General features: G+C 40.8%; 2 protein-coding genes across 6 annotated transcripts in view; both read left to right on the top strand.

Moving 5' to 3' along the window:
- The first annotated feature begins 100 nt into the window (after positions 1–100).
- LOC119917720 (delta-1-pyrroline-5-carboxylate synthase-like) lies at positions 101–7,107 on the top strand. Of its 2 annotated transcripts, none has more exons than XM_038738135.1 (17): positions 101–256; positions 782–896; positions 1,026–1,174; positions 1,310–1,459; positions 1,563–1,667; positions 1,759–1,911; positions 2,259–2,349; positions 2,909–3,033; positions 3,568–3,712; positions 3,804–3,877; positions 4,230–4,329; positions 4,747–4,967; positions 5,087–5,224; positions 5,329–5,524; positions 5,744–5,865; positions 6,091–6,373; positions 6,482–7,107. In XM_038738135.1, exons 2-17 carry the CDS (start codon positions 803–805, stop codon positions 6,661–6,663), a joined length of 2,328 nt encoding a protein of 775 aa, XP_038594063.1. In that variant the 5' UTR covers positions 101–256; positions 782–802; the 3' UTR covers positions 6,664–7,107. The 2 variants fall into 2 exon arrangements, with proteins under 2 accessions (XP_038594063.1, XP_038594062.1); XM_038738134.1 differs by having other exon boundaries at positions 1,759–1,917.
- Positions 7,108–7,409: 302 nt separating this feature from the next.
- The window catches only part of LOC119917721 (arginyl-tRNA--protein transferase 1), a 54,306-nt gene continuing 33,759 nt past the window's right edge, over positions 7,410–27,956 (top strand). The window contains exons 1-8 of one of the 4 annotated variants that reach the window (XM_038738139.1): positions 7,410–7,568; positions 11,807–11,870; positions 12,030–12,092; positions 12,268–12,371; positions 12,602–12,838; positions 18,528–18,742; positions 23,106–23,234; positions 24,495–24,623. In XM_038738139.1, coding sequence (XP_038594067.1) covers positions 7,469–7,568; positions 11,807–11,870; positions 12,030–12,092; positions 12,268–12,371; positions 12,602–12,838; positions 18,528–18,742; positions 23,106–23,234; positions 24,495–24,623 — 1,041 coding nt within the window. In that variant the 5' untranslated portion in view covers positions 7,410–7,468. The remainder of the gene's footprint in view (positions 7,569–11,806; positions 11,871–12,029; positions 12,093–12,267; positions 12,372–12,601; positions 12,839–18,527; positions 18,743–23,105; positions 23,235–24,494; positions 24,624–27,956) is intronic. The other 3 variants (XM_038738136.1, XM_038738138.1, XM_038738137.1) reach the window with 3 other exon arrangements.

The raw sequence follows: 27,956 nt of genomic DNA, 5'->3' as shown, positions 1-27,956 counted from the left end.
CCATAACTACAGCGTCCACCCAGCTAACGTACTCTTTCTGCGTACGTAAAGACTGATTTGCTTGCCACATGAACGTATTCGGATATCCTACGTATACGTTGTTCCTGCATAGCTCGGTTACGGCACTTCCCAACCAACGTGGGCTGTGGATGTGGCAGCACCGCCGGTCCGCCTGTCTGACTACGTGTCTCCTGGTCTCCTGCAGCGCTCTCCCAAGTGCAATTGTGGTTGGTTGTCTAGGTTTCCACATTGTCAGGTAAGGAGTCATTTTATACAAAATGTCTTTTTCTTTTGTTGAAAACAGCCGCTACGTTAGACGGTGAGTTAGCTCACAGCTGCTAATGCTAGCCAACGTCAGCTAACCCAGGTACGTTTTGACAACACAAGACAGGCAGCTAGCTACCATCTGTTAGCCTTGTTGATCTAACATGCAAACTTTAATGGCTTCACAAATGTTTACTTGTGTGAACAGCACATAGCCCCTGTAGCTGGCACATGTTTAAGCTAACTAACGTTAATCCAAACAACAAACATCATGTTCACTGGGTCAGTGTGTCAAGTTCAAGTACCAACACAATGCTGATAACCTCATGTGGCATGATGCAACAAAGAAAATAATGTTCAAGTGAATGATGATAAATGTTATGGTGTTCTTTACATTTAAGTCACTGTGTTGATGTCTGGCCATACAGCCTGTCCTATAATATGAAAGCTGCTTATCTCAGATGAGGTTATTGCACTGTTAAAAGTAACCTGGCACCGGTCTGTCTGTTCATCATAGCTGTCCCCAAGTGTCTGTGCCATGTTTGCCAGACTGGCCTTGTGCTCTCGGCTGCCATCCATCCGGCAGTCAAATGTCTGTCCTGTCTCTATCAGAACGTTTTCCCAGGTTAAATGTAAGTAACAAGCAAGCTTCCTTGTCATACCTAAAGGGGACACTGTTCTGACTATCTTTTTGATCTGTAGGCTATAATACTCTTTGGTGCATGCTGATCTGTAATACAATGCTTTGTTATTCTCTGCAGTCTTGCGCTCACGTCCCCATGGGAAGTCTTTTGCTCACCGCAGTGAGTTAAAGCAGGCCAAACGCATTGTAGTGAAGCTGGGGAGTGCTGTGGTGACACGCGATGAGTGCGGTCTGGCACTGGGACGACTGGCTTCAATAGTAGAGCAGGTAACGCCACATTAATATTGTTGATACGGACAAGAGAGGATGATGGCTGTGTAAGTGTGAGAATAATATTATGTGGTCTCAAGGAAGACTTAAAAACAAAGGGGACTGATAAGTGATCTTTGTGTGTCTTGTCAGGTGGCCATGCTGCAGAATCAAGGCAGGGAGATGATGATTGTCACCAGTGGTGCTGTGGCGTTTGGGAAGCAGAGACTGAGACATGAGATCCTGCTGTCTCAGAGCGTCAGACAGGCTTTGCATTCTGGACAGAACCAACTCAAAGAGATGGTTAAAAACAATCTTGCAATTCTCTGGAATGTTTAGTCCACTCATTGAGAAATGCTTTTGTTCATAGCTGTGTTAACTTGAATGAAATCTCTCTGTTTTCCAGTCAGTTCCAGTTTTGGAGGCAAGGGCATGTGCAGCTGCAGGACAGAGCGGTCTGATGGCCTTGTATGAAGCTATGTTCACCCAGTACAGCACCTGCACTGCACAAGTGCGTACTCGAGTTTTCTCACAGAATAAAAGCTGACGTCATATTATATAATCTCGTGTAATTCTCTCTACATTTCTGTCCACTTCTGTAGATTCTGGTCACCAACTTGGATTTTCACGATGAGCAGAAGCGGCGCAACCTGAACAGCACTCTCCATGAACTGCTCCGCATGAACATAGTTCCTATCATCAACACCAATGATGCGGTTGTTCCGCCCCCTGTTCCTAGCAGTGACTTGCAGGGGGTAAATGTGGGTACTGTGTGCAGGGCATGTTGGGAATGCTACGTGTGGTCCTGAATCGTGATGGTGGATTGCTTTAATCACGCATAGACCTTCCTCATCAATGTATAACTTTAAAGGCTGCTTTGAATGTTCTGTACTAACTCAGAGTATGGTGTTCTTTTTTTTTTTTTTTTGCCATTTTATTGCGCACAGTCCTGCATATGCTATCTCTTTTTGAAAAAGAGGTAAACATATTTGCTTTGCAACTGAATGGGACTAGAAGGCTTTTGTTGTATGGAAGCAACTGAAAAGTTGTTTAAGATACAGTCGATTTCCTTTTGGCTTAATGAAATGTCTTTGTATTTCAGGTAATAAGCATCAAAGATAATGACAGCTTGGCTGCACGGTTGGCTGTTGAAATGAAAGCAGACCTCCTTATTGCTCTATCTGATGTTGAAGGTACAGAAATAACCACTAACTTAAAGATTAATCATGATTTACTTAGTATGTATGTAGTAGTAAGTATGAGCTATTGTACATCAATAATAAGAGATAATAGAACTAAATTAATCAGTTTAATTTATTCATGTATTGTTACAAATACGCTGTTTTTAATAGTAGCAGGTAGTCACACACTAAGAAAAAATAAATCTTGTATAGAAATCCAGAATGGTACCTCGGTAATGGTTTTATGGCCACATCGTAGCTCTATGAATTGGAATCGAAACATGAGGTGCCTAGAGATTCACACCACGACTATAGACTAAGAGTTGGAGTATGTTAGCATCAGCTGCTTCGATATTGACCATTCTTCCTTTTAATCTCCCCTGTGAGTCCCTCTGCTTTATGGAAGTGTAATGCTTAATCGGTGGGGTACTTTTAAACAGTTAATCTGGAAGAAGCGTTCTGTATACTGTCTGGCCTCTTGGTCAGGTATTTCTTGATCAACATAAATCAATATCACTGTGACTTCTTTAGTTCTGTGAAGGATTAAAAAGACAAAAAATCTATTCCACAGGCTTGTACGACAGTCCCCCAGGAACAGATGATGCCAAGCTCATTGATATATTCTATCCTGGAGACCAGCAGTCAATCACATTCGGAACTAAGTCTAGAGTCGGTATTGGTGGGATGGAAGCCAAGGTCAGCATTGTATTTTTTATTTATACCTTTACCCAACCAGAAAAAAAAAAATCATTGAGATTAAAAATATCTTTTTCAAGAGAGTCCTGGCCAAGACAGGCAGCAGCACAATTAACAAAGTTGCAGACATAAAACATTTAACATTTACAATGAGAATAAATAATTAAGCATGACCTACGATGTTGATGTTAGATAGAATAGATAGAATACCACTTTATTGTCCAGCCAAGGCTGGAATGTTGTCTTTGGTCTCACCAGACCTATAAAAACATCACTATACAAACATGGACATATATAAACATACCAACATCATATCACATCACTGTAGTTTACCCCATACATGCCGTGTACAATATACTTTCTGTACAGAAAAATACCAATTAGTGCAGTTTATTCATTAGATTTATTGCACTAGGTATAAAAGGTTGCTTATAGATATTCCTGTTTGCCAGAGGCACTTATCTCAAAGTGTCAACAATACTTGGTTAAACGAGGGAAAAGTTGCATTATACTCACTCATGTTGTCTGAATCAGGTGAAAGCAGCCCTCTGGGCACTACAGGGTGGGACATCAGTTGTCATTGCCAATGGCACAAATCCTAAAGTCACAGGCCACGTCATCACAGACATTGTGGACGGGAAGAAAGTTGGCACCTTCTTCTCTGAAGTGAAACCTGCAGGTACTGGGTACAAACATCTGGAAAGAATATTTCACCCACTTGTTGAGTTTGTGTTTTTAATATTTGATGCATGCATTATTTACACCCCCAGGTCCAACTGTGGAGCAGCAGACAGAGATGGCCCGGCACGCAGGCAGAGCTCTGTCCTCCCTGCACCCTGAACAGGTGAGTTTTTTTTTTTTCTTTTTTTTTTTGCTCCAGTGTGGTCTGTCTAACTGAAGTGAAGTAGTATAAGAGGACGATTTTCTCACGGGGTCTAAATTGTTATGAAGCCTGATTGCAGTAGATTGATATTAAACAGTAGAACGGCAATCATAGGAATTTATTTAGCACTGATATATTAAATACCATCTACAGACCTCATTTTATCATGGCTAAATTAATTTAAATTGCAAGATTGCAAATAGGGAAGCGCCTCTTGGTTGGCACGCTGCAAAGAAAATGAAATAAAACACACAGCAATCTTTGATCCTGGTATTTGTTAATCATATGGGAGTGTGTGTATTTGTTTTTCTAGAGAGGGGAGATCATCTGCTGTCTTGCTGAGCTGCTTACAGAGAAGAAAGATGAGATTCTCAGTGCCAACAAGAGAGACATGGAGCTAGCAACAACATCAGGTACAGAGCCACAGAGAAGACACACTGATCACCTTACTGCACAGCTGCATGCAGTCGGATGACTAAAATGCCATCCTTTGTAGCACTTCCACTGAGGGAAACTGGCATATGAAGGAGATTTGGATAATCTGTCTGTTGGCTTTGGTAGGCATTTATCTTCTCTTTTATCTCTGGTGTGCATCAGCCATGTTGTCAGTAAGATGATTGTGAATGAAGTTTGGCAGGAGGCATTCTGTGCCCTGTGTTGTTGGGCAGCATAGCGTAGAGAATAGTGAGACCTGTTCTTTAACTGGATGAGCAAAGTTCTTAGTCCTGCTTTACAATGCCTCTGCTTGCTGAAAGCAAAAGTATATTCTCTACATGGATTTATAGAGTATTGCATTGTCAGTGTTGTTCATTTATTATATTTCCTCACAGGGCGTCTCTCCCAGCCTTTGATTGATCGCCTGAGTCTGTCAACTGCTAAGCTGAACAGCCTTGCCATTGGCCTCCGTCAACTTGCTGTGTCCTCTAGAGACAGCGTGGGTCGGGTGCTGAGGAGGACCAGGGTTGCCAACAACCTAGAGCTGGAGCAGATCACTGTTCCCATTGGTGTCCTGCTGGTCATCTTTGAGTCACGTCCTGATTGTCTGCCACAGGTCAGTCAGCCCCAACGCTCAGCCTGTAGACTTACTCACCATCAGCTGCTGCTCTGGGAGACTTTTTTTGTCATTGAAAGTTAATCTCACATTTTCATTAATTTAATATTGTGTTTCAGGTGGCCGCTCTCGCTATTGCCAGTGGGAATGCTTTGCTACTGAAGGGGGGTAAAGAAGCTTCCAACACCAATAAAATTCTGCATCAACTCACTCAGGAAGCACTTTCCATTCATGGGGTGGCAGACGCCATTCAACTGGTAAAAATTGAATGCATTACGTTATTAACACAGTGAGTTTCTACATGATTATAATACAAACTCAGATATTCTGTGATATGCTAAAGATTAACCTTGACATGTAGGTGAGCACACGGGAAGAAGTTGAGGATCTGTGCAGGCTAGACAAGATGATCGACCTGATCATTCCAAGGGGCTCGTCCCAGCTGGTACGGGACATCCAAAGGGCAGCTAAGGGTATTCCTGTGCTGGGTCACAGCGAGGGCGTCTGTCACGTCTACGTTGACAGCGATGCCAGCATAGAAAAAGCTATTGCCGTTGGTATGTGATTCCAGTGTGTGTACACTAGCTGTGAAAGTTTAATTTTGTGCAGTGTTTTAAAAAGTTGTTGAAATCGGAAATAATCTTGTATTCATATTTCATTTGAGTGCACCTAGCAGTTGTAAGTGATTTTACATGTTGTCCAAGAGTTGTGGTTAGTAACTTCTTTGGGTAACCCAAAACTGCTGAATGAATATACTAACTTGTGTTTCATTCTAGTCAGAGACTCCAAATGTGACTACCCAGCGGCCTGCAATGCCATGGAGACCCTCCTTATTCACAGAGATTTGCTGCGAACTCCTATATTTGACCAGATCATTGATATGCTAAGAACAGAACATGTAAGAAACACAAGTATTACAAATAGCATTACACTGTATGGCTAAGTGGCTATTTACATTTTGATGAATTTTTGAGTACCAGAAACAAGAACAAACGTTCTGGAGAGGCAGTTTAGTACTTAATTCAGGTCAATGGTATATAATACAGCAAGTATAATTGCTTTTGCTAATTTGAGTTTGATTATTTCATTATTAATAAATCATTGCGCCATTGCTTTCTCTCAGGTGAAAATCCATGCAGGTCCCCGGTTTGCATCCTATTTAACTTTCAGCCCATCTGAGGTGAAGTCTCTGAGGACCGAGTACGGGGACCTGGAGTGCTGCATAGAGGTGGTAGACAGCATGCAGGATGCTGTGGACCACATCCACAAATACGGCAGCTCCCACACTGATGTCATTGTTACAGAAAACGAGGAGACGGCTGAACAGTTTCTGCAGCAGGTGGACAGTGCCTGTGTATTCTGGAACTCCAGCTCTCGCTTTGCAGATGGCTACCGCTTTGGCCTAGGTATGTACAGTATCAGGCATGGTATATATGGAGAAAATTCATCCTTCTGTAAATGCATCTAACCTACTACTGTCTTGACAATGAGAGTTAATGTTACTTATTTTGCAGGAGCTGAGGTTGGTATCAGTACGGCACGGATACATGCCAGAGGTCCTGTGGGTTTGGAGGGGCTTCTGACCACCAAATGGGTCCTTCGAGGTGAAGGGCACACTGTGGCCGACTTCTCTGAGCAAGGCAGTATGAAATACCTTCATGAAAACATCCCGGTCCCCCAGGGGAGCTTTAGTTAGGTGCCAAACCAAAGGGCCATCAACAGGAGTCAAGATAACTGATGTATACAGAGTTTATTTAAAGGTTTGTGTCTGCCAGTGGCACTTCAACTTTTTAGCTTCATCACCCGTATAAATCCACTATGTTGGTGAAGGAAACTTGTGTGCAGAACAGAGGCTACATTTACCGGACAACCATGTTGTATAAATACAAATCTCCTGAATAAATGACTGGCTGTTACATGGCTGGTGAGAGGGAAATGTATTGTGGTGAAAAGAAAAAAAAAAATTGAATCATTGGTCCATCTGTGATTTTCTAACTTATTTTTCTACGTACAGACTCTCCCTTGGTCTTTTTGTAATTTACTGGAAGTGTTTGAGCAGGACCTTGGTTCAGATTTATTTTGCTGTCCTTCCTCTTTGCATAGGTGATTTAATAAATATGCTGTACAGTTCTTTAATCATGATGATGTGTCTTATGTGTCACAAAGGTAATACTGTAAAATCATAAAATCCCAGGTTTGGGAACATAGGAAGGGGACATACAATTGCTCAATTTAGAAATGCACAATGATTTTAGACATATGTAAACAGTACAGTGGTTCATTTAATTCTTGAACATGCATACATTGTAATAAAACCAAATGATATCTACATACACAAAGCTTTTAAAGCCAGATTTGAGAAGACTGGATGTTAAATACTTTACTCAGAGCTACCGCTTGTCTCCCACTGGTGACGTGGTGGGTGTGGGCGTGGCTTGACATCCAGCAGTATTTGCCCGGACACCGGGCAGACTCAGCTGTCATTCGTCTCCGTATTAAAGATGGCAGGAAACAAGTCTTACACTATAGTAGAATATTTCGGCGGGGATGACGGGTACCGCTGTGGTTACTGTAAAAACGAAAAGGGAAACTTTTCTCATGGTAAGTGTCTCCTGAAGTAGCGAAGAAACATGGCGAGTCGGTGTAGCTGACCTGGCTTTATGCTAACGACCTAGCTCCGTCTACTTGCTGGAAGTGTATCCGTTAGAGGGCTCGCTAATGTTGTTATAATAATGAGTTATATTGCTGGACTTGCATTGCTAGACCAGCAACGCCACATTGTACTGAGTACACGCATTAGTGAGCGTTCACCAAACGTTTTTAGTAGGATAGTGTTGAGGTTATTATTAAGTCAGTGTTCAGCTCTTACTCTTAGCATCTTGCAGCCCAACTGTGGAAAACAAAACCAAGACTGTTGCCAAATAATGAGTTAAAATGATTAAGGAAGGACGGGCTGCTGATTTTGCGTTAAGTTACTATTCAGGTGGGCAATAATGTTATAATATGTTACTTAACACTAACACTGTAACATTAGCAGCATAGCAGTAGACCGGTTAACATCTCTACTAGCATCAAGCTAGGCTAGCTAACGATTAGTCTGCAGAGCTGGACCCGGACCACTCAAGAGAAAGTGCAGCTGTCTCTCTCATTTGGTCTGTCAGTGTTGTGACACTGGAACTAGAGGCCTTTACGTGTCAGATACAAAGAAATGCGGGGTTGCAGGATGTGCAGTCGTGTATTCACACATGTATTCACATATTTTGGTATGGAGAACTTCGATCTGATGTTCTGTAAGAGTACATATGCATACGAATGAATGGTGCATTGGTTAACGTTAGTAGCCAAGTTACTGCACTTTCTCATAGTTTTAGTGTTGCTTATGTTTTGTAGGTGAGTGCAGGAGTCTTTTTAGTCTTTGACCAGTTCAAACAGATGAGAAAGCACTCTCTGGAAATCCTCTCTCCCTGTCCCAGTTTTGAGGGGTGGCCCACTTCCAAGTGAACCCTGGATTGGTTTGTTTAGTGATAGTATAAAGAAACAAGTGCACACAAACATCCAGTGGTTAGAGCATTACAGCATGCCAGTTTCTGTTAATAATTTCTCCTAATTCTCAAAATGTCTATTTTTCATATGTAAAGCCACCACTTTTTACTTAGCATACCATGTCAAATGCCAAATCACAATGTATGTGTAAATGGCAAAATTGTTTGCTTACATGCCAGACTTGCACAATTACATAGGTTTGAATATAAAAAATGGGTGTTTGTCATATGGCAATCGAGGGCATTGGGAAACTAGTAAGAAGAATTGAAAGCTCTAAGACTTTATTTTTAAGTCTTGTCTTGGACCGCTATGAACCAGGAAGAAGCCTTTCCACCCAGTGCCTGCTGTATAACTGTGTACTTAATGAAAAGTAAGGGGAGATTGGCACATTAGGTTAATTTAGGGGTAGAGTTTTATTAGCCCACAAGACTCCCACAGTGCCAGGAACATTTCCTTCCATAAATCTGTTCACAGGAAGGGTGACATGGCATGTAACTGTGTCACATGCCATAAACATTTCTGAACAGTTTTTTGAAAGTGAAAGTGCACAATTGAGCAGATCTTAAAGGGTATTAAAAGATGCTGTACTGTATGTTGTGTTTAAAGGCAGCCAGTGTTGTTTGAGAAGTTCTGACTTTTATATAGAACTATAAAAATAAGCTGTGTAAGAAGATGGGAAGGGATTTTTTTCTGTCTGGGACAGAATGGTGTCATTCAGTGGAGGTGAGCAGGCGTGAGGCAGGTTTACTATAAATAGGGTTCAGGCAGTTCCTAATGCAGTCAGTGAATGATTGGGCTCAGAGCCTGCAGACAGGAGCTGTTGTAAACTAAGATAAGAGTGGTGGTAATTTGGATATGTTACATAATGTGGGCATGTCAGGTTCTGGCGAGGAAGGAAGATTTGCTGTGTAAATCTTTTAAGTGCTAAGTAACCGTGTTAAACAGTTACAGGTTGCGGGTGTAGATAAGGTTAAATGAAAGTGCACTGGACTTACAACTATAGCAAGGAACCCACTATTTCAGGCTACAACAACCAAAAAAAATAACACTACTGATTTTCAAGTTGTTCTTCCTCTATAATTTACCAAGTTATATTTTTCCTGAGGTGCTTGTGTTGTCCTGAGAAGACATGTGGAAAAGTCTACCGAGTCTCTGTTGTGCTGTTAACTTTTCCAAGCAGGTGCTCAATACGATATTATTTTCCTCTACGGGATTGGAAAAGTGATGTTATCAACAGTGTTCTTACATGAAAAGCAAACGCAAACCCGCACTACAGAGTACACCATCTGCTCTACACTGTGTTACTGTGTCTGTCATGCCTCAGTGGAGGCAAATGGATAAGGTGTGAACGATAGAAAGGCACTCTTGTTGTGCCATGATGACGGCAGCTGTTGCTCTCAAGTTGAGCTCACATGGCATGTCATTTGTACTCTAGATTTATTTTTTAACTTTGGACTTCCTGCATAACTAGTTATCAGGAAACAAGGAAGCTAAAAGGATTTTGGCTTTTGTGTTATTCAATTGGCCCTGGCTTGTCCTTCCCCACATTTACTTGAATGTTTTTAGGATGGTGTCACTTGATATCCAAGGTATTTATAATTCATTTGGAGCCCACTCAATGCTTTTTAAGATATATTACTAAAATTAGTGTTCCATACTCAAATTTATAAGATTTCAACACGACATCTCTGTGCAATTGCTGAGGTCATAAGAATTTTAGGCCATGAAGATGGGGTCTTAGGGCAGGATCTCTAGAGAGATTACTTTCTAAATGTATGGTGAGGCCATACATTTGTGGTATTTAAACATAACTCCCCAAGGATTTTAAATTCTAGATATATGTATTATGTCTGGTGGATTTCACTCTTATTCATACGAGTGTTATCACTGGAAAATACAAGAATGTCTCCTTTCATTCTGTAAGCTTTTTTCTCTTCTGTATGGTTCTGTGGAGAACAGCTTAACAGTTTATATTTTTAACATGGTTTAAACTTTCAAAATCGCCCATGTAATAATCTACTTAACACTGACATGTATTGCTAAGCAAGTTTAAAAGAAAACCTGCAGTCTTGCTACTATATCTGCAGGCTTTAGAACTAGCTCCAGTCATTTCCGGCTTCAGTGTTATGGTGTCACTCTGTTGGATCATCACGATGTGTTGTCTCTGTGGACTCTGACTAAACAACATTCTCCTGGGACATAGAACATTGTACTCCGTTGCAAACTTAGTGTGTGTTGTGTGAACTGGTATACAGTGAATTCCCTCGGCTGTTTCTGATGTAATCTGATAGCGGTCTTCTTATAGAGACTTAGTTTTTGGTGTGTGTGCACGTGCAAACTGTGTATATGGTTGCAGAAGAGAAGGTCAGAAGTTAAAACGGGGAGCTTAGACCTCAGTTCTGGGAAGTAAGATCCAAGCTGCTGTGGACACAAACAATATGTTTGTATGTTACTAATGGGGGCTTAAAGCACTGTGGGAATGTACTTTGGGGGACACTGTGATTTAAGATGGAAAATGTGGACCGCCCAGGTTTTTGACGAGCCACTCCTTATTTGTATAGCTGCTATTTCAGGCTAACAAGTGTTTAGTTTAGCTTAATTTAATTCAGTTCTGAAAAAAGCCAGCCTAGTTCAGGACCGCTTTCTGCCTGTTTCTAAAATAATTTCCTTCAAGTTAGACATTAGAGAGCGTGATCTGATGGATGTTTCTTTCCATTTCAAAAGTATAGTAAAATCATATCAAATCAATTAATAGTAGTAGTAATAACAACTTTATTTTTATAGCCCCTTTAAAAACAGAGTTTACGAAGTGCTTTGACAGACAAACCAAAAGCCGAATACTCAGAAGGTAGTAAAACAACAGATGACAAAACAAGATTAAGGTAAAAAAAAAAATAAGACTATGAAAATGCGATATGAATAAATACATAACTAAGGCTGTGAACTAGCTCATATAGAGTCAACAATTAGCTGTAGCTTGGGACCAGACCCAGAAATGTGATAAGCAAAATCTTAATACTAATCTTGAACAGACCAAGAGCCAATGGAGAGAAGCACGGATTGGGGTGATGTAATGTCTGTTAAAATCAGTAGCCTCACTGCTGCATTTTGAATTAGTTGGAGGCAAGACAGTGACTTTTGGTTTATGCCAGAAAGGAGCGAGCGACAGTAGTGAAGTCTGGAGAAGATAAGTGCATGAATGACTTTTTCCAGGCCAGAGTGTGAGAACATTGGAAGAAAGCAGGACTGGACAACAAATTAAATGTTGTAATGTTATGATGTTCCTTTTTCTACAGGGATGTGGTCTCACACCATGACTGTACAGGACTACCAAGACCTCATAGACAGAGGATGGAGAAGGTGATGTAGCTGTCTCCTACCTTCACGCAGTCTCTGTTTACTTACATATGGACCTTTTTAAAAATGTTGTCATTAATGTAGTTCAAGAAATATCATTTTCAATGTTTCAAATCATTGATAATGTATTTTAGTAATCGTTATCAATTTTTTCCTTTTCAGAAGTGGGAAATATGTCTATAAGCCCATAATGAACAAGACATGCTGTCCACAGTATACTATCAGGTATGATATTTTAACCATTCCTATTTATCTGGTGATTCATGCTTCATGCAACACATGAGGATGAGCCATGGCAGTTTGATCAATTAAATCACCCATTCAATATTTGTATAACAGCATAAACATATACAGATATATGTTGTCCTTTCTAACCTTTACTTTTGTGCTCTCTGTCAAGATGTCATGCACTGAAATTCCAGCCTTCCAAATCCCACAAGAAAATCCTGAAGAAGATCAGCAAATTCATTTCCAAAGGGGAATTACCAAAAGGACAGGATGATGGTGAGAGCGTATTTGTTTTTATATAGTAGTTATTAATGCATTTCTATTGTCTGATACATTTTTATGTCTGCTTTAATAGAAATAGGTGTGTATGTATTTTTGAAGGTATTGAAAGTCATACCATCAGGATTTCTAAATAGCTTGGTATACTGTTATACAGTGATACTGCCCAAGCCTACTATGTAGTACACATTATCTGGTGTAAGCAGTATTGATTTTGTGCATTGTAGGGGAGCCAATGGACTCGGTGTGTGAAGAAGCAGGTCCACGCGAACCGAGTAAAGTCTGTCACTCAGAAGTGAAGTGTGCTGCTGCCACAGACATTCAGAAGGAATTAGCAGAGTGTCCCGCTATCTCAGAAGTTCAGAAGGAGGCAGAGGAAGCAACATCTACCGGCCCAGAAACGTCAAGAAAGGATCCAGTGTCTGTCCCAGACCGGAGAACAACAGCAACTGCTCCTAAACCAGGTAAGAAATCTGAATCCCTTTCAAATGGCTGATAGGTCTCTCTTGTAAAAAAGGTTTTAACCTCAATGTGACTTTCCTAGTTAAATAAAGGTTAAGAAGATGGCACTCACCAACAGGAACTCATAGTGGTGTATAACACATTTGTATTTCTACTAGTTTGTTTAATTATTTTATTTAAATTCTACTTGATTCGCCACCTTATTGTACTGTTTACTCACTACTTGAATCTACTTGCTTTCTCTTCACTTCTCTTTTCCCCACACTCAAATCACACACACCTACATTCTCTCACTAACACACTGTCTCCCTGTATGGGTCTCTGCTCTGTCGACTTTCTCCATCAATACTAGCCTACGTTTTGTAAAGTCGCCGCATTTGAATAAACTCAAATGAAAGAAAAAAAAAAAAAGGAAAACATTTTTTTTGTAAATATTACACCATGAGGTATGAACTGAACCGTGGATTTGGAGAATTGTTTCACCCCTACCTATTACCATATTTTCCTTAATCAAAGCAACCTGTCATTTATTTTTGTTTATTAAAACAACAACTTGAACACACGAATCATGAATCTAAAACTACAACTATTAATCAATTGAAACTTTTTTGATTATCATTTAGTCTTTTTGGAATATCTTTGAGTTTTACATTGTTGGCCGTTAGTCGTGTTGGGCTATGGGAAATTATAATGTGCATTTTCACCATTTTCTTACATTTTTTATGAAGTTTCAGCGCTACATGAATCTGTTACCTTGGATAGCATATGCCTAATGTATGCTTGTTCATGTAGCCTTACTGTGAAAGTGACATTACAGCAGCTGCATACATCAGCCAGCTAATGAGTCGTTAGGGCGAAGAAAAAGGCTATAAGAGACAGATGGATATTTTTAGTCAGTGTACCTTTACTCACTCAATCATGTAGTGTAGTTAGAAGTATTTCATTATAGCATGTGTAAAAAGGCTAATTAATATACTGTAACAGGTTAATCCCGGAACTGAGTAGCCACTTAAAACTATTCAACTAGCCAGCTGGTCTTTACACTAGACAACTAGCCACAGTGAATTCTCCTACATCTGTGACTTTTGGTTATTTCCACCTGATTCCACACACTTTCTTGTACTCAGCAGTGAATGGCATCTCTGTGTTGCTGCTATAATTTATGTTGCTCTTGTTATGTTATCGGTTGTCTCTCAAAAAGTTGTCTATTGCTGTTTTCTGTTTTATTTTACATATCTGGTATTCTTTGAAACTGCAGTAGGAACGACTGACGATAGCTTTAATGACGATTCAGTACAATCAGTTTGTAAGTAAGTCTGCCACTGTTCAACAATAGATAAAGCACCATTGTTTGCCAGGGGGTGTCACTGTTCACCTTGTTATAGACTCACTCCACTGTGCAGCAGCTTGGTGAAGGAGGCCGGTGCTTCTTCTGTGTTTTAAAGAGTGTGTCTGGTAGGGGTTCTCCTCTATCCTCTCCAGTACAGGATATCCTCACTGCCAGCTCACAGTAATGAATAAATAACAAAACACTTGCGGTGAAGACATAATAAACTTCTATTAGACACAGGAAGCAGCACTTCTAAAAACTGTTCATGTTTCATGCCTCAACCACTTTTTTTCCCTTCAAACATCTAACGATTACAGGCCCCATGCTTATTAATCAAAAGGCAAGGACGTATGTTGGAGCAGGAAAGCGTGGTATTGGTACATCCAGATGCAGACAGAAACATACAGAGAAAACCTTCAGCGGTGCCAGTGTTTTTCTGCTCTTACACCTGTGTCAGCAGCGCATTCCTCTTCCTCACACTGTCAGAAATAACAAGCCTTTCCAGGAGGCTAGCAAAGAGGAAGTAAGGAGGATTTACTATGTTGGGCTAGTGTTTAATCTCCACTCCCCCCTTATTTACCTCCAACAGAAAACACCTGGACATATCTTTCCTCTAGTTTTATAACTGGAGCACTTTATAGCTTTGGGCAGGTTCCAGGTCTAACTTGAGAAAACATGGCTCCCCATCTGCCATGTAGCATATGCAAAACCAGAGGTAAACAGATGCGGGATTATGTATGAAGTGTTTTGAAGTAAAATCCAGGGAGCTAGTGAAATGTAAGCTGAAACTGTTAACAAAATATTGATTTAAAATGATTTTATTGCAAAGTGAAGTAATTTGCTATTGTCAGGGTTTTTGGCAAGTTAGGGTTAACACCCTTTCTATAAAAGAACAGTGTTAATCAATGTATCTGTGCAGATTATGGCTATAGTTAAACAGTGGCATCATTGATGATGGCCCAAATTTGTTGCTTTGTAAGAAGTGAGAAGCGGTATACTGTATTGTAGGTAGCGTGTGTTTTTAACTAGGCAGAGTTAACAGAAAGTGGTTCGCATTACAGTTTTCCAGAGTATATGTCCTGTGAAATGACACATATCCCCATGTTAATATTTTAGTGGTTGCTCACAGATGAACAACCGCGTCCTCCTCACCCAGTAGATACAGTTTGTGTGTCTGTGTGTTTATATGCAAGAAAGCAGTCTGTCAGAATTGTAGACAGTTTATGCTGATTTTGAGACGTATGTATGTTTAGTGAAGCGGGGAGGCAGAGTGTCATAGCTTTTATGAAGTGCTAACTGCTGGAGCGGGAGCAACTGTCTTCCACAGGAACTGATCTGTCAGACTTTATCTTCACCACGGCTGCATACGCTGTCCTCAGGAGTACCTGTGCCTGTGTGTCTGAGACAGGGACAGACAGTCTGTGTCTGCCTTGACCTCATTGTGTTTATTCTGACAGAGGACAACCATTTGACTACACTAGAACTCCAAGGGTTGCATGTTTATATAGGGTTTGCTCAGAAATGCTCTCCATGTTTGGTGCCTCCGGTCATTTACCATTTTACAGACCAATACAGCAAACAGGGCCATTAAAATGATACAAGGACCAGGTAAGATTTGTAGAACTCAAGAATAAACATCAAACTCTGTTTTAATTTTATTATTTAATCGCATTTTGTCATCAGAAAGAGCATGTAATCATGTGGTGGATAAATAAAATGTCAACAATTCAATAAGAAAATATTACTAATGTAATCAATATCAATGATGTATGATGCAAATATATAGAAATATTCAAATGTATGTGTATACTGAGGTTGGGCGATGTCTACAAAATTTCCATCGGATGATGTCTATAATGAAACATCGGGATGGGTGCACGGGCGCGCACAGTGGGGCGGCAGTCGTCTTATGTGCATGTGTTTTCACACAGACTTCACGTGGTAAGAAATATTTGACTATTAACTTACGTTACAAGTCGCGGTGGATATTTTACCCACGGACCAGGTAAAGCAACAGTGAACACACAGTGTAACTGCCCTTGGTGGGTAAAGCAAGATGCACAGTCTCGACTGATGCCTTTTATGGTTTCTTTCTTTCTTTCTTTCTTTCCTCCGTATCCAAATACCGCAGTAAGCACCGTGAAAACTATAAAAATATACAAATAGATATAAACATAAACAAGACTCCAAGCGTACAGTTACACACAGAGTGCAGATGTTGGTTTCAGTTGTTGAAAGGCTACGTTATTAATAGACCGACGTGCGGCTCACCTGCTGCCAAGAGACGAGGTCTCAGTCTTTTAGGCGACTTTATTAAACATACTGTCGATGGAGAAAATGGAGCAGACGGGGGAGAGAGAGTGAGGCAGAGAGAGGCGGGGCAAGCCGGGGTGTTGACCTGAGGTGTAGGTGTGTGTGAGTGTGGGGAGCATTATAAGAATGTGGTCATTAAAACCTGCTTTCACAGGGTGGTATAATGTGAAAATTTTAGATTTTGTTCCGGGGGGGTGTTTACAATTACGATGTCGACTCAGCGTCGTGATGTATGTCAGCCATTGCCGATGGACGATGGCATTGTCTGTCAGCCCAACCCTAGTGTATACAAGAAGAAGAAGAAACCTTTTATTGTCACATACACGTACATGTTGTGAAATTCATTCTCTGCTTTTAACCCATCCCTCAAGGGAGCAGTGGGCAGCCACTGTGCAGCGCCCGGGGACCAACTCCAGATGTATGTATCAGTGTCTAGTCAACGGCACTGACTGGAGAACCTGTTTTTGACAAGACTTGAGTCACAGCTGGATTAAAATCTTGTTACATTATACTATAATATTTTGCTGTTTTTGTAGTCCTCAAGTATTTAGTTCACCCTGTACATTATAAATTACAAGTCCTGATTTCAAGATAAATCATGAAATAAGCCAGAATCTGCATAAACTTCCTGCTGTGGTCCATTTTTGCTATACACAGGAGAGACTGTACTTTACAGTAGAAAAAGTCACTTGAGTCAGCTGAAGCTGAACGCTGCCAGTGAATCTTGGCCACTGCCAGTGTTTCCCTCTTTCCTTGTCAGTACCAGGCGTCCCTCGTCCTTGTGACGTTGACGGGGGGGAAAGTTAGTAAGTGAGCTGATGCTGGCGGCTGGCAATAGGACAAGCAGGAAATGGCTCTCGTTTCCTTATTGCTCCAAACAGGATGTGGGCGTGTAAACTGTTGACATGGGATGCCCGGGAGCTGGAGGGCTTGGCAAGGGCCCAGGTGGTGATGGTGGTGGTGGTGGTGGTGGTGGTGGTGGAAGAGGAGGAGGAGGAAGGAGAGAGCGAAACAGGGAGAGATTCAGTTGCTTCAGAAAATATTCATTTTTATTATGAAGAAAGACATGGAAAGTGTATGAGAGTATGGCGAGCAGAGCTAGTCATTCATGTGCTAGCAAATGTCTTTGTCATTATTAGTAGGGTTGGGATCTCTGTTCTGATTCAAACACCTTTTACCACAAATCATGTCACCGCTCTGTGACATTCATCCATTTACTCCTTGCTCATCTTCTTTATGGTTGAAGTACTAGAGGGGTGTCTCTGGAAACTCGTATTTAAGAAAAATATATATTGGAATAATTTGTAGACATCATTCGTTTACCTTCAGCGTAAAATGTAAATATCAGCTGATCTGTGTTTTGTACCTGAGCTTGAGATGTTGCTAGCGTTAGCTGTATCTGGGGCGACATTGTAGCTGGGAGACGGCAACACATTGAACATGTTCCATTCTTTTAAATTTACACAGTGTTGAAGTAAATTCTTCGTCATATTGGAGGTGTGAATGTGAACAGATGTACTCTCTTCTCGCATGCTTTGGCATGCTGCGTAACATATTGACATATTGTGTAACAAATGACGTGACGTTAGGTCCTTATAGGAGGTCCTGGCAGATAAGTGCAACTTTTATGGACTGTAAAATGCTCACTGCAGTTTAGTCGGAAGCGTGACTTAAATATGCAAAAAATTAGGAACCGATTAGCAGAATGAAATGCACGTGTTCTTGGAGAATTGGTTCCAATTCCATCTTGAAACCCGATCTCGATACCCAACCATAATTATTCATTAACTCTTCTGCTGGGAAATATACCAGAAACATGGTCTTAATACTCAATAAATCTTCCCCAAATTTGAGACTTATTCCAAAGGCAGTATAAATGCAAAAATTGTTGTCCACATAAAAAAATGGAATTATTTCTTATAACTGCGTCTTTTTTCCCATATGTTCTCACCTGGAAATGCATGCCACGTGTTTTGCATGAAAATAGGTAAAGAATGGTGTTTTTGTTGACAATTCTCCCCCTCTTCTGTCTTCTCCCTGGGGTGCAGGGGTGGGAGCTGATGCTAGCCGGCCACCGTGTCGGAAGGCAAAAGACTTGAGGAAGGAGCGACGTCATCAGAAAGAGCAGATGAGACATGACGCGGATGGGGTCTCTTCCATTGTGTCTCCTAGCCCACCCACACCAACACACAGCAACCAACCCAAACCTCTGGAAGATTTCATCAGTGAGTCATTGCCTGACAACTCTTCTCATTGCCTTGAGGTGAGCAGAAACATGGAGTAGGTAGTTTCTTTTCTCTCTATTGTGTTAATAATAATAATAATAATCATTAGCTTATTGTGATGAATCCAGTTATCATTAAGAGATAATGTTTGGATTCAGTTAGCTTGAAACTTTAGTTTCCTAGAGCCCTCTTCCCCAGCTCCAGTGACTTCACCATGTGTTTGTGTGTGGAGAGGATAGCTGGCCAGAGCAGAGTGGAAAAACCACTTTGAATTCAACCAAATGACAGGCACACCACACAAACTGGGTTGCGTTACCCTTCTGATGACATTAAAACCACAGCTCCCAGCTCAGCCAGTGTGAGAGGACATGGAAATGAACTTTTGGCAGGAGGGCAGAACGATGTAGAAAGATCCCTGGCGCAGGTCTCAAGCTGAGGTTGGTAGAGTAACGTCATTCTTGGTCTTGACCGAGATTTGAGCCAGATGCTCTGATAAACCAGGCAGTGTCTGTCTCTTGTCTTTATACCCCTTGAGACTAGACCTGCAAGACTTCCTCCCAGTCCGCTCTTTTCAATTGAATTAATTAGTTTTCCCGCAATTGTCGTTCAATTTCACTAAGTGGGCATGAACACAAGGTCATCCTTTGCAAAGGAAGGTTAATTATATGTTTTGCAAGTCAAATAATTGAGCGATACCTCTATTTTACCCATTTAGCTGTTTATCACATATGGCAAGGCTGCGTCACATTTGTGGCTGAAGGACAATTTGGATGATAAGGAGTTCAGTGAAGCTGATGTTTATTCTTGAGCTCCAGGCTTAAAAGATGTGTTCACATAAACACCAGAAGAGATATGTTTACACCCGAAAATTTACATGCAGACCAGGTAATTTTAATCATAAACACATCTGTTAAAGATATCACGCTACTTGACTGATGAGAATGGCTCTGCGGGTTACATATGACATTTTTGAAAATAACAGGAAATGGAAACTTGGAGCAAAAGAAAGTTGGTGACTAAGCATCTCTTTGCTTTAGAATTGTCATAGGCTCACCTTTTCTTGCTGCAAAACTGCTCCGTTGACATTTCTCTCTGGCATCTGTGACCTTGGAGAAGCTTATTACTTTTTAACTCATTGAAATGCATAGGAAAGGAAGACAAGTTATAGGAGATGTTCATTACCCTCTGTCTTGGCTTTACATTCAGCTGAGGTTTTCATTAGCCACCAGGGGTCAGTGTGAGAACGTGATTAAGCTCAGGAAAGTGTGGAACTGTTCACCCATTATCCCCCTCAAGAGTCTTGTCTACTGTCTCTACACTTTTCTCATATTTTCATAGCCTTTCTTCTAAATCTCCTATTGCTAACATGCAAAGGCTCGACAATCAGTTGTCTCCTCTATGATATTATTTTATTATGTTGTGCTGTAAGATGTTAAAGATCCAGGTTCATAGCAACATATCTTCCTGTTACAGCTTTGAAAAAACACAATTTTGATTTTAATTAAAGTTGCACAAAAGCCACTGGTATTATGTGGCCTTTTTTGAACATTATTAAAGTGGTCAAGTATCACACTGTTGGTGTTAAATTTCAAGACTGTTATGAGAATTGTTAAAATTTCATTTCCATGCTGTCCACTATCTGCTGAAGTGTTTGTTCACCAAAAGGATTTCAGCCTATCAAAATATATCTCTAGATTTAGAACAAAATTAAAAAGACTGAACTTGAGTGTTGTCCTTTTATGTAAGAGGCCCAACATCTCTGTTTGACTAAAGGATGTAGATGCCAAGTGGTCATATGAGAGAAATCCACTTAGGTCCAAATCAAACAAACCCCAGGTTCAGTTCCTCCATCCTGTCCATCCAGGGGATTCATATGGCGCAGCCTCTGTGGCCAACAAAAGCTTCCAAACGAAAAGACGGTTAATTAAATAGGGGTGGAGGACGTGGAAGGTGAATTCTTCTTTTAGTTTGTGTCTTTTCACAAGGCTGTCGTCTCGTGATTCTCCCTTTTTAAGATTGATTTATAGCACTGAAAACATTTTCTTAAAATATGCATCTCTTAGGTGTATGTATGGATGAATTCGTTTATCTTCTAACTTTTGCATTCTTTCTTATGTGCTAGGTTAGTTGAACGTGGACTTCTTTTATTGTGCATCCTTCTCATCATAAATATTTATACAGTATAGTGTACAGTAGACGTTGTGGCTTGATATTTGGTGGTTTTAAAAATAAGCCATTTTTTTAAACAAACAAATAACAGAAACAAACAAATGAACCCCTTAGTTTTGTTTTATTAAAAGAATTGAAGATACATAAAAGATACATAATGACAGGGTAATTTCACATAATATCGGTCCTCTCTGGTTGATAAACTATATAAAGTTGTTTCTATTGCATCAAGGCTAGTTTGGTATTTTCATGCTGATTAAACTGCCCCAATTTATTGACCCGGCCAATTTAGCTAACTCTACTAGACACAAATACACTCACCTAAAGGATTATTAGGAACAACTGTTCAATTTCTCATTTATGCAATTATCTAATCAACCAATCACATGGCAGTTGCTTCAATGCATTTAGGGGTGTGGTCCTGGTCAAGACAATCTCCTGAACTCCAAACTGAATGCCAGAATGGGAAAGAAAGGTGATTTAAGCAATTTTGAGCGCGGCATGGTTGTTGGTGCCAGACGGGCCGGTCTGAGTATTTCACAATCTGCTCAGTTACTGGGATTTTCACGCACAACCATTTCTAGGGTTTACAAAGAATGGTGTGAAAAGGGAAAAACATCCAGTATGCGGCTGTCCTGTGGGCGAAAATGCCTCGTTGATGCTAGAGGTCAGAGGAGAATGGGCCGACTGATTCAAGCTGATAGAAGAGCAACTTTGACTGAAATAACCACTCGTTACAACCGAGGTATGCAGCAAAGCATTTGTGAAGCCACAACACGCACAACCTTGAGGCGGATGGGCTACAACAGCAGAAGACCCCACCGGGTACCACTCATCTCCACTACAAATAGGAAAAAGAGGCTACAATTTGCAAGAGCTCACCAAAATTGGACAGTTGAAGACTGGAAAAATGTTGCCTGGTCTGATGAGTCTCGATTTCTGTTGAGACATTCAGATGGCAGAGTCAGAATTTGACGTAAACAGAATGAGAACATGGATCCATCATGCCTTGTTACCACTGTGCAGGCTGCTGGTGGTGGTGTAATGGTGTGGGGGATGTTTTCTTGGCACACTTTAGGCCCCTTAGTGCCAATTGGGCATCGTTTAAATGCCACAGCCTACCTGAGCATTGTTTCTGACCATGTCCATCCCTTTATGGCCACCATGTACCCATCCTCTGATGGCTACTTCCAGCAGGATAATGCACCATGTCACAAAGCTCAAATCATTTCAAATTGGTTTCTTGAACATGAAAATGAGTTCACTGTACTAAAATGGCCCCCACAGTCACCAGATCTCAACCCAATAGAGCATCTTTGGGATGTGGTGGAACGGGAGCTTCGTGCCCTGGATGTGCATCCCACAAATCTCCATCAACTGCAAGATGCTATCCTATCAATATGGGCCAACATTTCTAAAGACTGCTTTCAGCACCTTGTTGAATCAATGCCACGTAGAATTAAGGCAGTTCTGAAGGCGAAAGGGGGTCAAACACAGTATTAGTATGTGTTTAGTGTTCCTAATAATCCTTTAGGTGAGTGTATAGACACATGACAAGTCATCAAAAGTAGGAAGAACCATAACACACTTATTTAAAAACAGCAAAAGAAGCAAAAAAGATGAAAAAGTTGTTTAGTTTACCTTCTCCTCCACCCGTTCATTCAAACATGATAAGTCTTTGTACACTCTTATTTGTGTTCAGTATTATCAGCATCAAGAATAAAACATGCGTCTCAGACGACATGGTGAGGCACTGGAAATGGGCTCATATACACAATATGAATATTAAGAGGAAAGTTGGCTAATGATTATTATCTTTGTACTTGTATGATTTCTATCACAGCAAATGATTGTTACATTCTTATCTTGAATAACACCTGCCATTTTTGTGTCACACTGGAGATGGACATAACACACCCTCTTTGTATTGTTCTTGTTTTCCCATCAAGTTACAGCTATGGTGGCTAACAACAGCTGCCATTGGGGAACACAAGGCTATTTAATAAAGAATTATAACAGATCCTTCAAAACAGGAAATGTATCTATTTTATTTAGGTGCCAGGAGAGGGTGTGTTTGTGCCAGTCTCTCTCTCTCCCTTCACACTCTTTTCTCTCTTTGATTGCAATATCTTCCTTTTTAAAGGACTTTAATCACCACTTTTCTCTGGACACTATTCTCAGTACTTTTCCCATTTTGATGTTAACCTTTGTCTGCCCGTATTCTTTTTGAAGGTGAGGCTAGTGCGCTCCAATCCCCCTAGCCCGCAGTTCAAAGCCTCTTTCAACGCCTCCTACCAGGTGTACAAACTCTACCAGATGGCCATTCACAAGGATCCTCCTGACAAACCCTCCGAGAGCCAGGTCAGAGGGTGGGGGGGACATAGGTCAACCTGCTCTAGGGGTACCCGGGTAGGGTGGGAGTGGGTCAACCAATTTGGGAACCTAGAAAGGCATCAAAAGGATTTTATGTTGCTTTAATCTCTTGTGAATATGTTATCCGGGTCCTTTTTTTTTTATTTTTATTTTTTTATTTTTATATCATATAATGGACTAAATGTATCATTACCTAAATAATTTCTTTATTGTAAGTGCTGGATGTGATTTAATATTTTAAAACAAATGCAGGACAGGTAGTAGTTTTTGCAGAATCTTTGCAGAAACAATTTTTTGCAGCAAAGATCTGACTCATTTCATAGGTTTAAATCATTACAACATCCCTCTCTAGAAATAGAAAGACATTGGGGGGAAAAATGTCTGTATGAATTTAAAAAAGTGAATTAAGGTGTTCGTATTAAAGGGAGTATATGTGTATAAGAGCAGGAGTTAAAGAGAGAGGAAATGGAGGGGAAAATGTTTCCATACGCCATGGTTGAGAGCAGTGTTTCTCCAGGTGCCTGAGTTGGCCCTCAGTCGGCCAGCCAGGTCGTTAGTCTTGAGCAGTTTCACTTTTGGGGGCAGTTCGTCAGCTGAACCCTCTCGACATTCACACATTTACCTCGTCTGTGCCCTCCCCATCTCACGATAGCTCCTCATATCTGAACTGGAGTCTCATTCTCTCATTGTTCAGCAGTGGTAATGAGATTTTAATTTACTGTGCAATCTATTCAACCTTGTTTACCTTCATCAGAGGAGTCTGCAGTGTTGGAAGAGTCCGATACACGATATTTTGAATCTTGAATCACAGATCCTCTCTGTGTGATCTGTGGTTTAAGCTGGGCAGTGCACTAGCCTCATCCTCAAGTTGCTCGTCATGTTATTATTTTGAAAACACACTTTCAGTCTCCTAGAATCCCACTATTTTCTTGCATTCACGTATCCTTTTTGTGCAACATTTTGATAAAATCTCAAACTCAAAACAGACCTGCTGTGTTACCAGCTTGCCTCGAGGACTAGGAGACTGATGTGAACCCCAACTTGCCAAAGCACTTGTATAACACTGTTTAAAACCTCTATTGTTGAATGCTTCACTGTTGGTTCCTCCAAATCACCCATGCGTCCTCGTCTTCTTTATTAATTTTTATTGTTATTATTATTATTTTATTTTTTTTTTTTTCACACTCTCAGCGTCCTTGTATTCATTGTCAACCCTTATAAAATCCCCTCCACACCCTGTGCTTGAAGGTGAGGCTAGTGCCGGTCAGCTTTGAGGACCCTCAGTTCACAGCATCCTATCAGCAATCGGTGGCGCTGTACGCCCGTTACCAGATGGCCATTCATGGTGATGACCCCAGCGATTGTAGTGAGAGTGAGGTACTGCATGATTATCATTCTGCATCTACTGTATAGCACTGCTGCACATGCTTGTTCCAGCTTCCTGCTGCTTTTCTCTTGTATTTAGGACTGTTATAAAACAAGCACTACAGACATGACCTCGGACTTTTGGAAATTCTAACGGCCGTTTTTTCACCATTTACTGGGATTTTGTAGACTAAATAAACAATTTTGTAATCATTAAAATAAAAAGAAAGTGAAATAAATTCATTATGAAAATTATCACTATTTGTTGCCCAATTTGGAAATTAATTTCTTTTGGAGTTTAGTCTCTGCCCCTGGATCAACAACAGTTTATCCCACGGTCCATCACATGAGCAGTGTACACGCTTTTGAGAGTATTATAACATTCATTGGTCCTCGATAAATAATTATAATGATTTAAATATTATTCTTTGAATGTGTAAGCTGTAACTATAAAGAGCAAGTTCACAAGTTTATGCAGTGAATGAGATGTGTTGTCCGGTAATGAATGAGAATGGGAAACCGTAACCAAGTATAGATTCATAAAGTGTAATGTGTAATACACAGTAAATGATAATTTATATATATACACCTCTGTTTCTCCACTTTATGTATAAATATAAGAGGAGATGATAAAGTCTAGTCAAGGTGCAGAACTGCAGGACATTCTCACTAACCTGAGAGGGCCTTTTGTCCCTCAGGGCTGGAAAAACAACCTCCTCCTCCGCCCTCCTGCCAGCAGGCCTCAGTAAATTACTGAATTCTCCAGCTTGTAAAAGTAAGGTAATTAATAAATAATAAAAGCTGTCAGATTGGGCAGACTGTGGCAGATTCTTTCCTAGTGCCATAACACTAGCTCTATTAAAGGGAATGTGTGTTTGTGTGTGTACAGCTTCAGCTCAGGTTTACAACTGTACCGGGATCAGGTGGGTTCAAGAAATGGAGGAATAACATCTAAAAACTGTCTGTTGGTGTGCCAGAAAATTTAAGTTGTTTTTTTTACCGATGGACTTTCCAGGTTGGATACTGACTGAATGTTGTGTAGTGTAAAAGCGTGTGTGAATTAAGATTGGGTTAATTAGTGTTAAAGGCGAGCCCGTTCATTGTAACTCACCTTGACATCTCTACCTTTTGGGGTAGTATGGAGAAATGACTGGACTCCAGATTGTAACAGCACTATATATTCCTTTTGACAGGGTTAAATTAAGATGATGATATGTACAATTCATGCATTCACATATGGTTTGTGCTGCATGGAGATATTCCAGAGGTCAACACTAGTGACAGACATAAACAGACCACCTCACAAGACCTCCATCCTCCTGGTATCGGCTTTTATAAATAAGCTGTTCTGGTTTATCACATTAATAGCAAAACTGCAGATGCCGTGTTGTCCACTTCTCGGTTTGTCTTGTCCCACTGCCGTTAATTTATACATGGTCAACTCTAATTATGTACTTAAACACATATGATTTTAATAAATTCCCCTTACTTTGACTCACTGCTGTGACAACCACTCCTGAGCTCATAGTACTAAACACAGCTGATTTTATTTTCTTGCCTGTCAAGCTCCTGGTTAACTCGCCTGTTCTCTTCCCAGAAGCTCAGAGCCCCCCCATTGTCCTGTGGCATTCATAAAGAAATGGGAAACACATTGTTGATTTGGTGATGGCACATTTTGGTGCTGTGCCATTCTATGCCTGCTGCTGCTACCTAGGAATTATTATTTGTGGAGGTATTTATTAATCCATTAAAGTTTTACCTAGGGACAGAATGTGGAATAGGCCTACTGTCAGCCTGGCTCCGAGCCAGGCGATAGGCGAGATTGTGTGTGTGTGTGTGTGTGTGTGTGTGTGTGTGTGTGTGTGTGTGTGTGTGTGTGTGCGTGCAAGTTCAGTTACCCTGCCAAAATTGTACTACCATTAGACAGTACGACGTCCTAGAGGGAAATGGCTTTGTTTGTTTAAGGATGTATGCATTTCCTGTCATACCATGACTGGAAAGGAGCCAGACATTATTCTTTCCTCATCCAATCATGGTTTCCTGACAGAGTTGAGGCACATACAGTACTTGCAATTATTTAGACACACGCGCGTGCGCGCACACACACACACACACACACACACACACACACACACTCTAACTCACACTTACTGTGTCTTAACTGTTGTGCTGAGCCGTGACTGAGTTCCTGCACATGTGGCATTCATTTTCAGGAAAACAAATCCTGTTAAATCTGTATTTAGTCTTCTTGATGGCCAGGACTTTAACCAAGAAACATGAAAAAAGTATATGGAAAAAGCTGTGAAATGGCAATAAAATGTATCTGTAAAAATGGAAGAAATGAATGACGAAAATAACTTTTGGCTCAGATTAGCTTAAAGCTATTTGCAACATGGTCAAGCACAATAATGAGCGATTGAATAAAACCCTCTGAGCAGCATGTTTACCATTTTAGATCCACTTTCTGTTATGCCAGAGCTCTACATTTCATGTGTATTTTTTACCCATTGATCTGTGCAGGGCAGCTAGGTTCAGCAAAGATCTAGTCAGCAAAGATTGGTGTAGAGAGAAAGAAATGGTATTTGGATTGTCTTTAGTGTTTTTTAATGTGAGAGAGTGAATACAGGCACGGTGATGAGAGATCTAGCAATTAGCTAGATGTGTGTGTGTGTGTGAGAGAGAGAGAATGAAGACAAGACAGCGTGTGTGTGTGTGTTTGAGACGGCTGCTTGCCCTCCTAATTGTACACAGATGCGTGTTTACTATAGGAAAGGGAGAGTTAGAGAGGAAGTGATGGACTCCATGTGTTGTGGATGAGAACGTTCCAGAAGTTCCTCTGGACACGGCTCCGTTTACCATTATGTGTGTTGTTGTATTAGACATGGAGAGAGAGAGGAAGCTGAGATTGTATTCACATGTTTGTTCCCTTACTGTCTTCATGCCTGAGTGAGTGAACCTACACATTAGACTGTCTATCTCCTGCAGAGTCTGTCTGTGAATGTGTTTGTCTGTTTGCATGTCTGTGTCAGCCTGGCAGGGCCATGTGGTCTGTTGTTTGTCTGTGACCAGAGAGGGGTCAACCCTGCCAGGCTCCAGGGGAGCGGCCTCATCCAGCCAAGGAGGGTTGAGACAGCAGTGGAAAGCTGCCGTGCTCCACGGCTCATTCCGCTTGGTTTGATCACCCAGCAGCCCCCTGATGGGTGCCTGGTAGAGGTGGAGGACGAGAGACTCAACACGATCATCCAAGTATGCATTTGCATACATTAACAGGCTCTAATGTGTGAAAGTTCACCCACTTACTTGTCTAATCAAATAATACAGCCTTTTACTACAAGGTCAATTGGA

Source organism: Micropterus salmoides, unplaced genomic scaffold (assembly GCF_014851395.1).
Source record: "Micropterus salmoides isolate LMB-PRFRI ecotype aquatic unplaced genomic scaffold, ASM1485139v1 Ms_hic_scaffold_22, whole genome shotgun sequence".
Classification (NCBI taxonomy): domain Eukaryota; kingdom Metazoa; phylum Chordata; class Actinopteri; order Centrarchiformes; family Centrarchidae; genus Micropterus; species Micropterus salmoides.
This window is presented reverse-complemented; position numbering and strand designations above follow the sequence as displayed.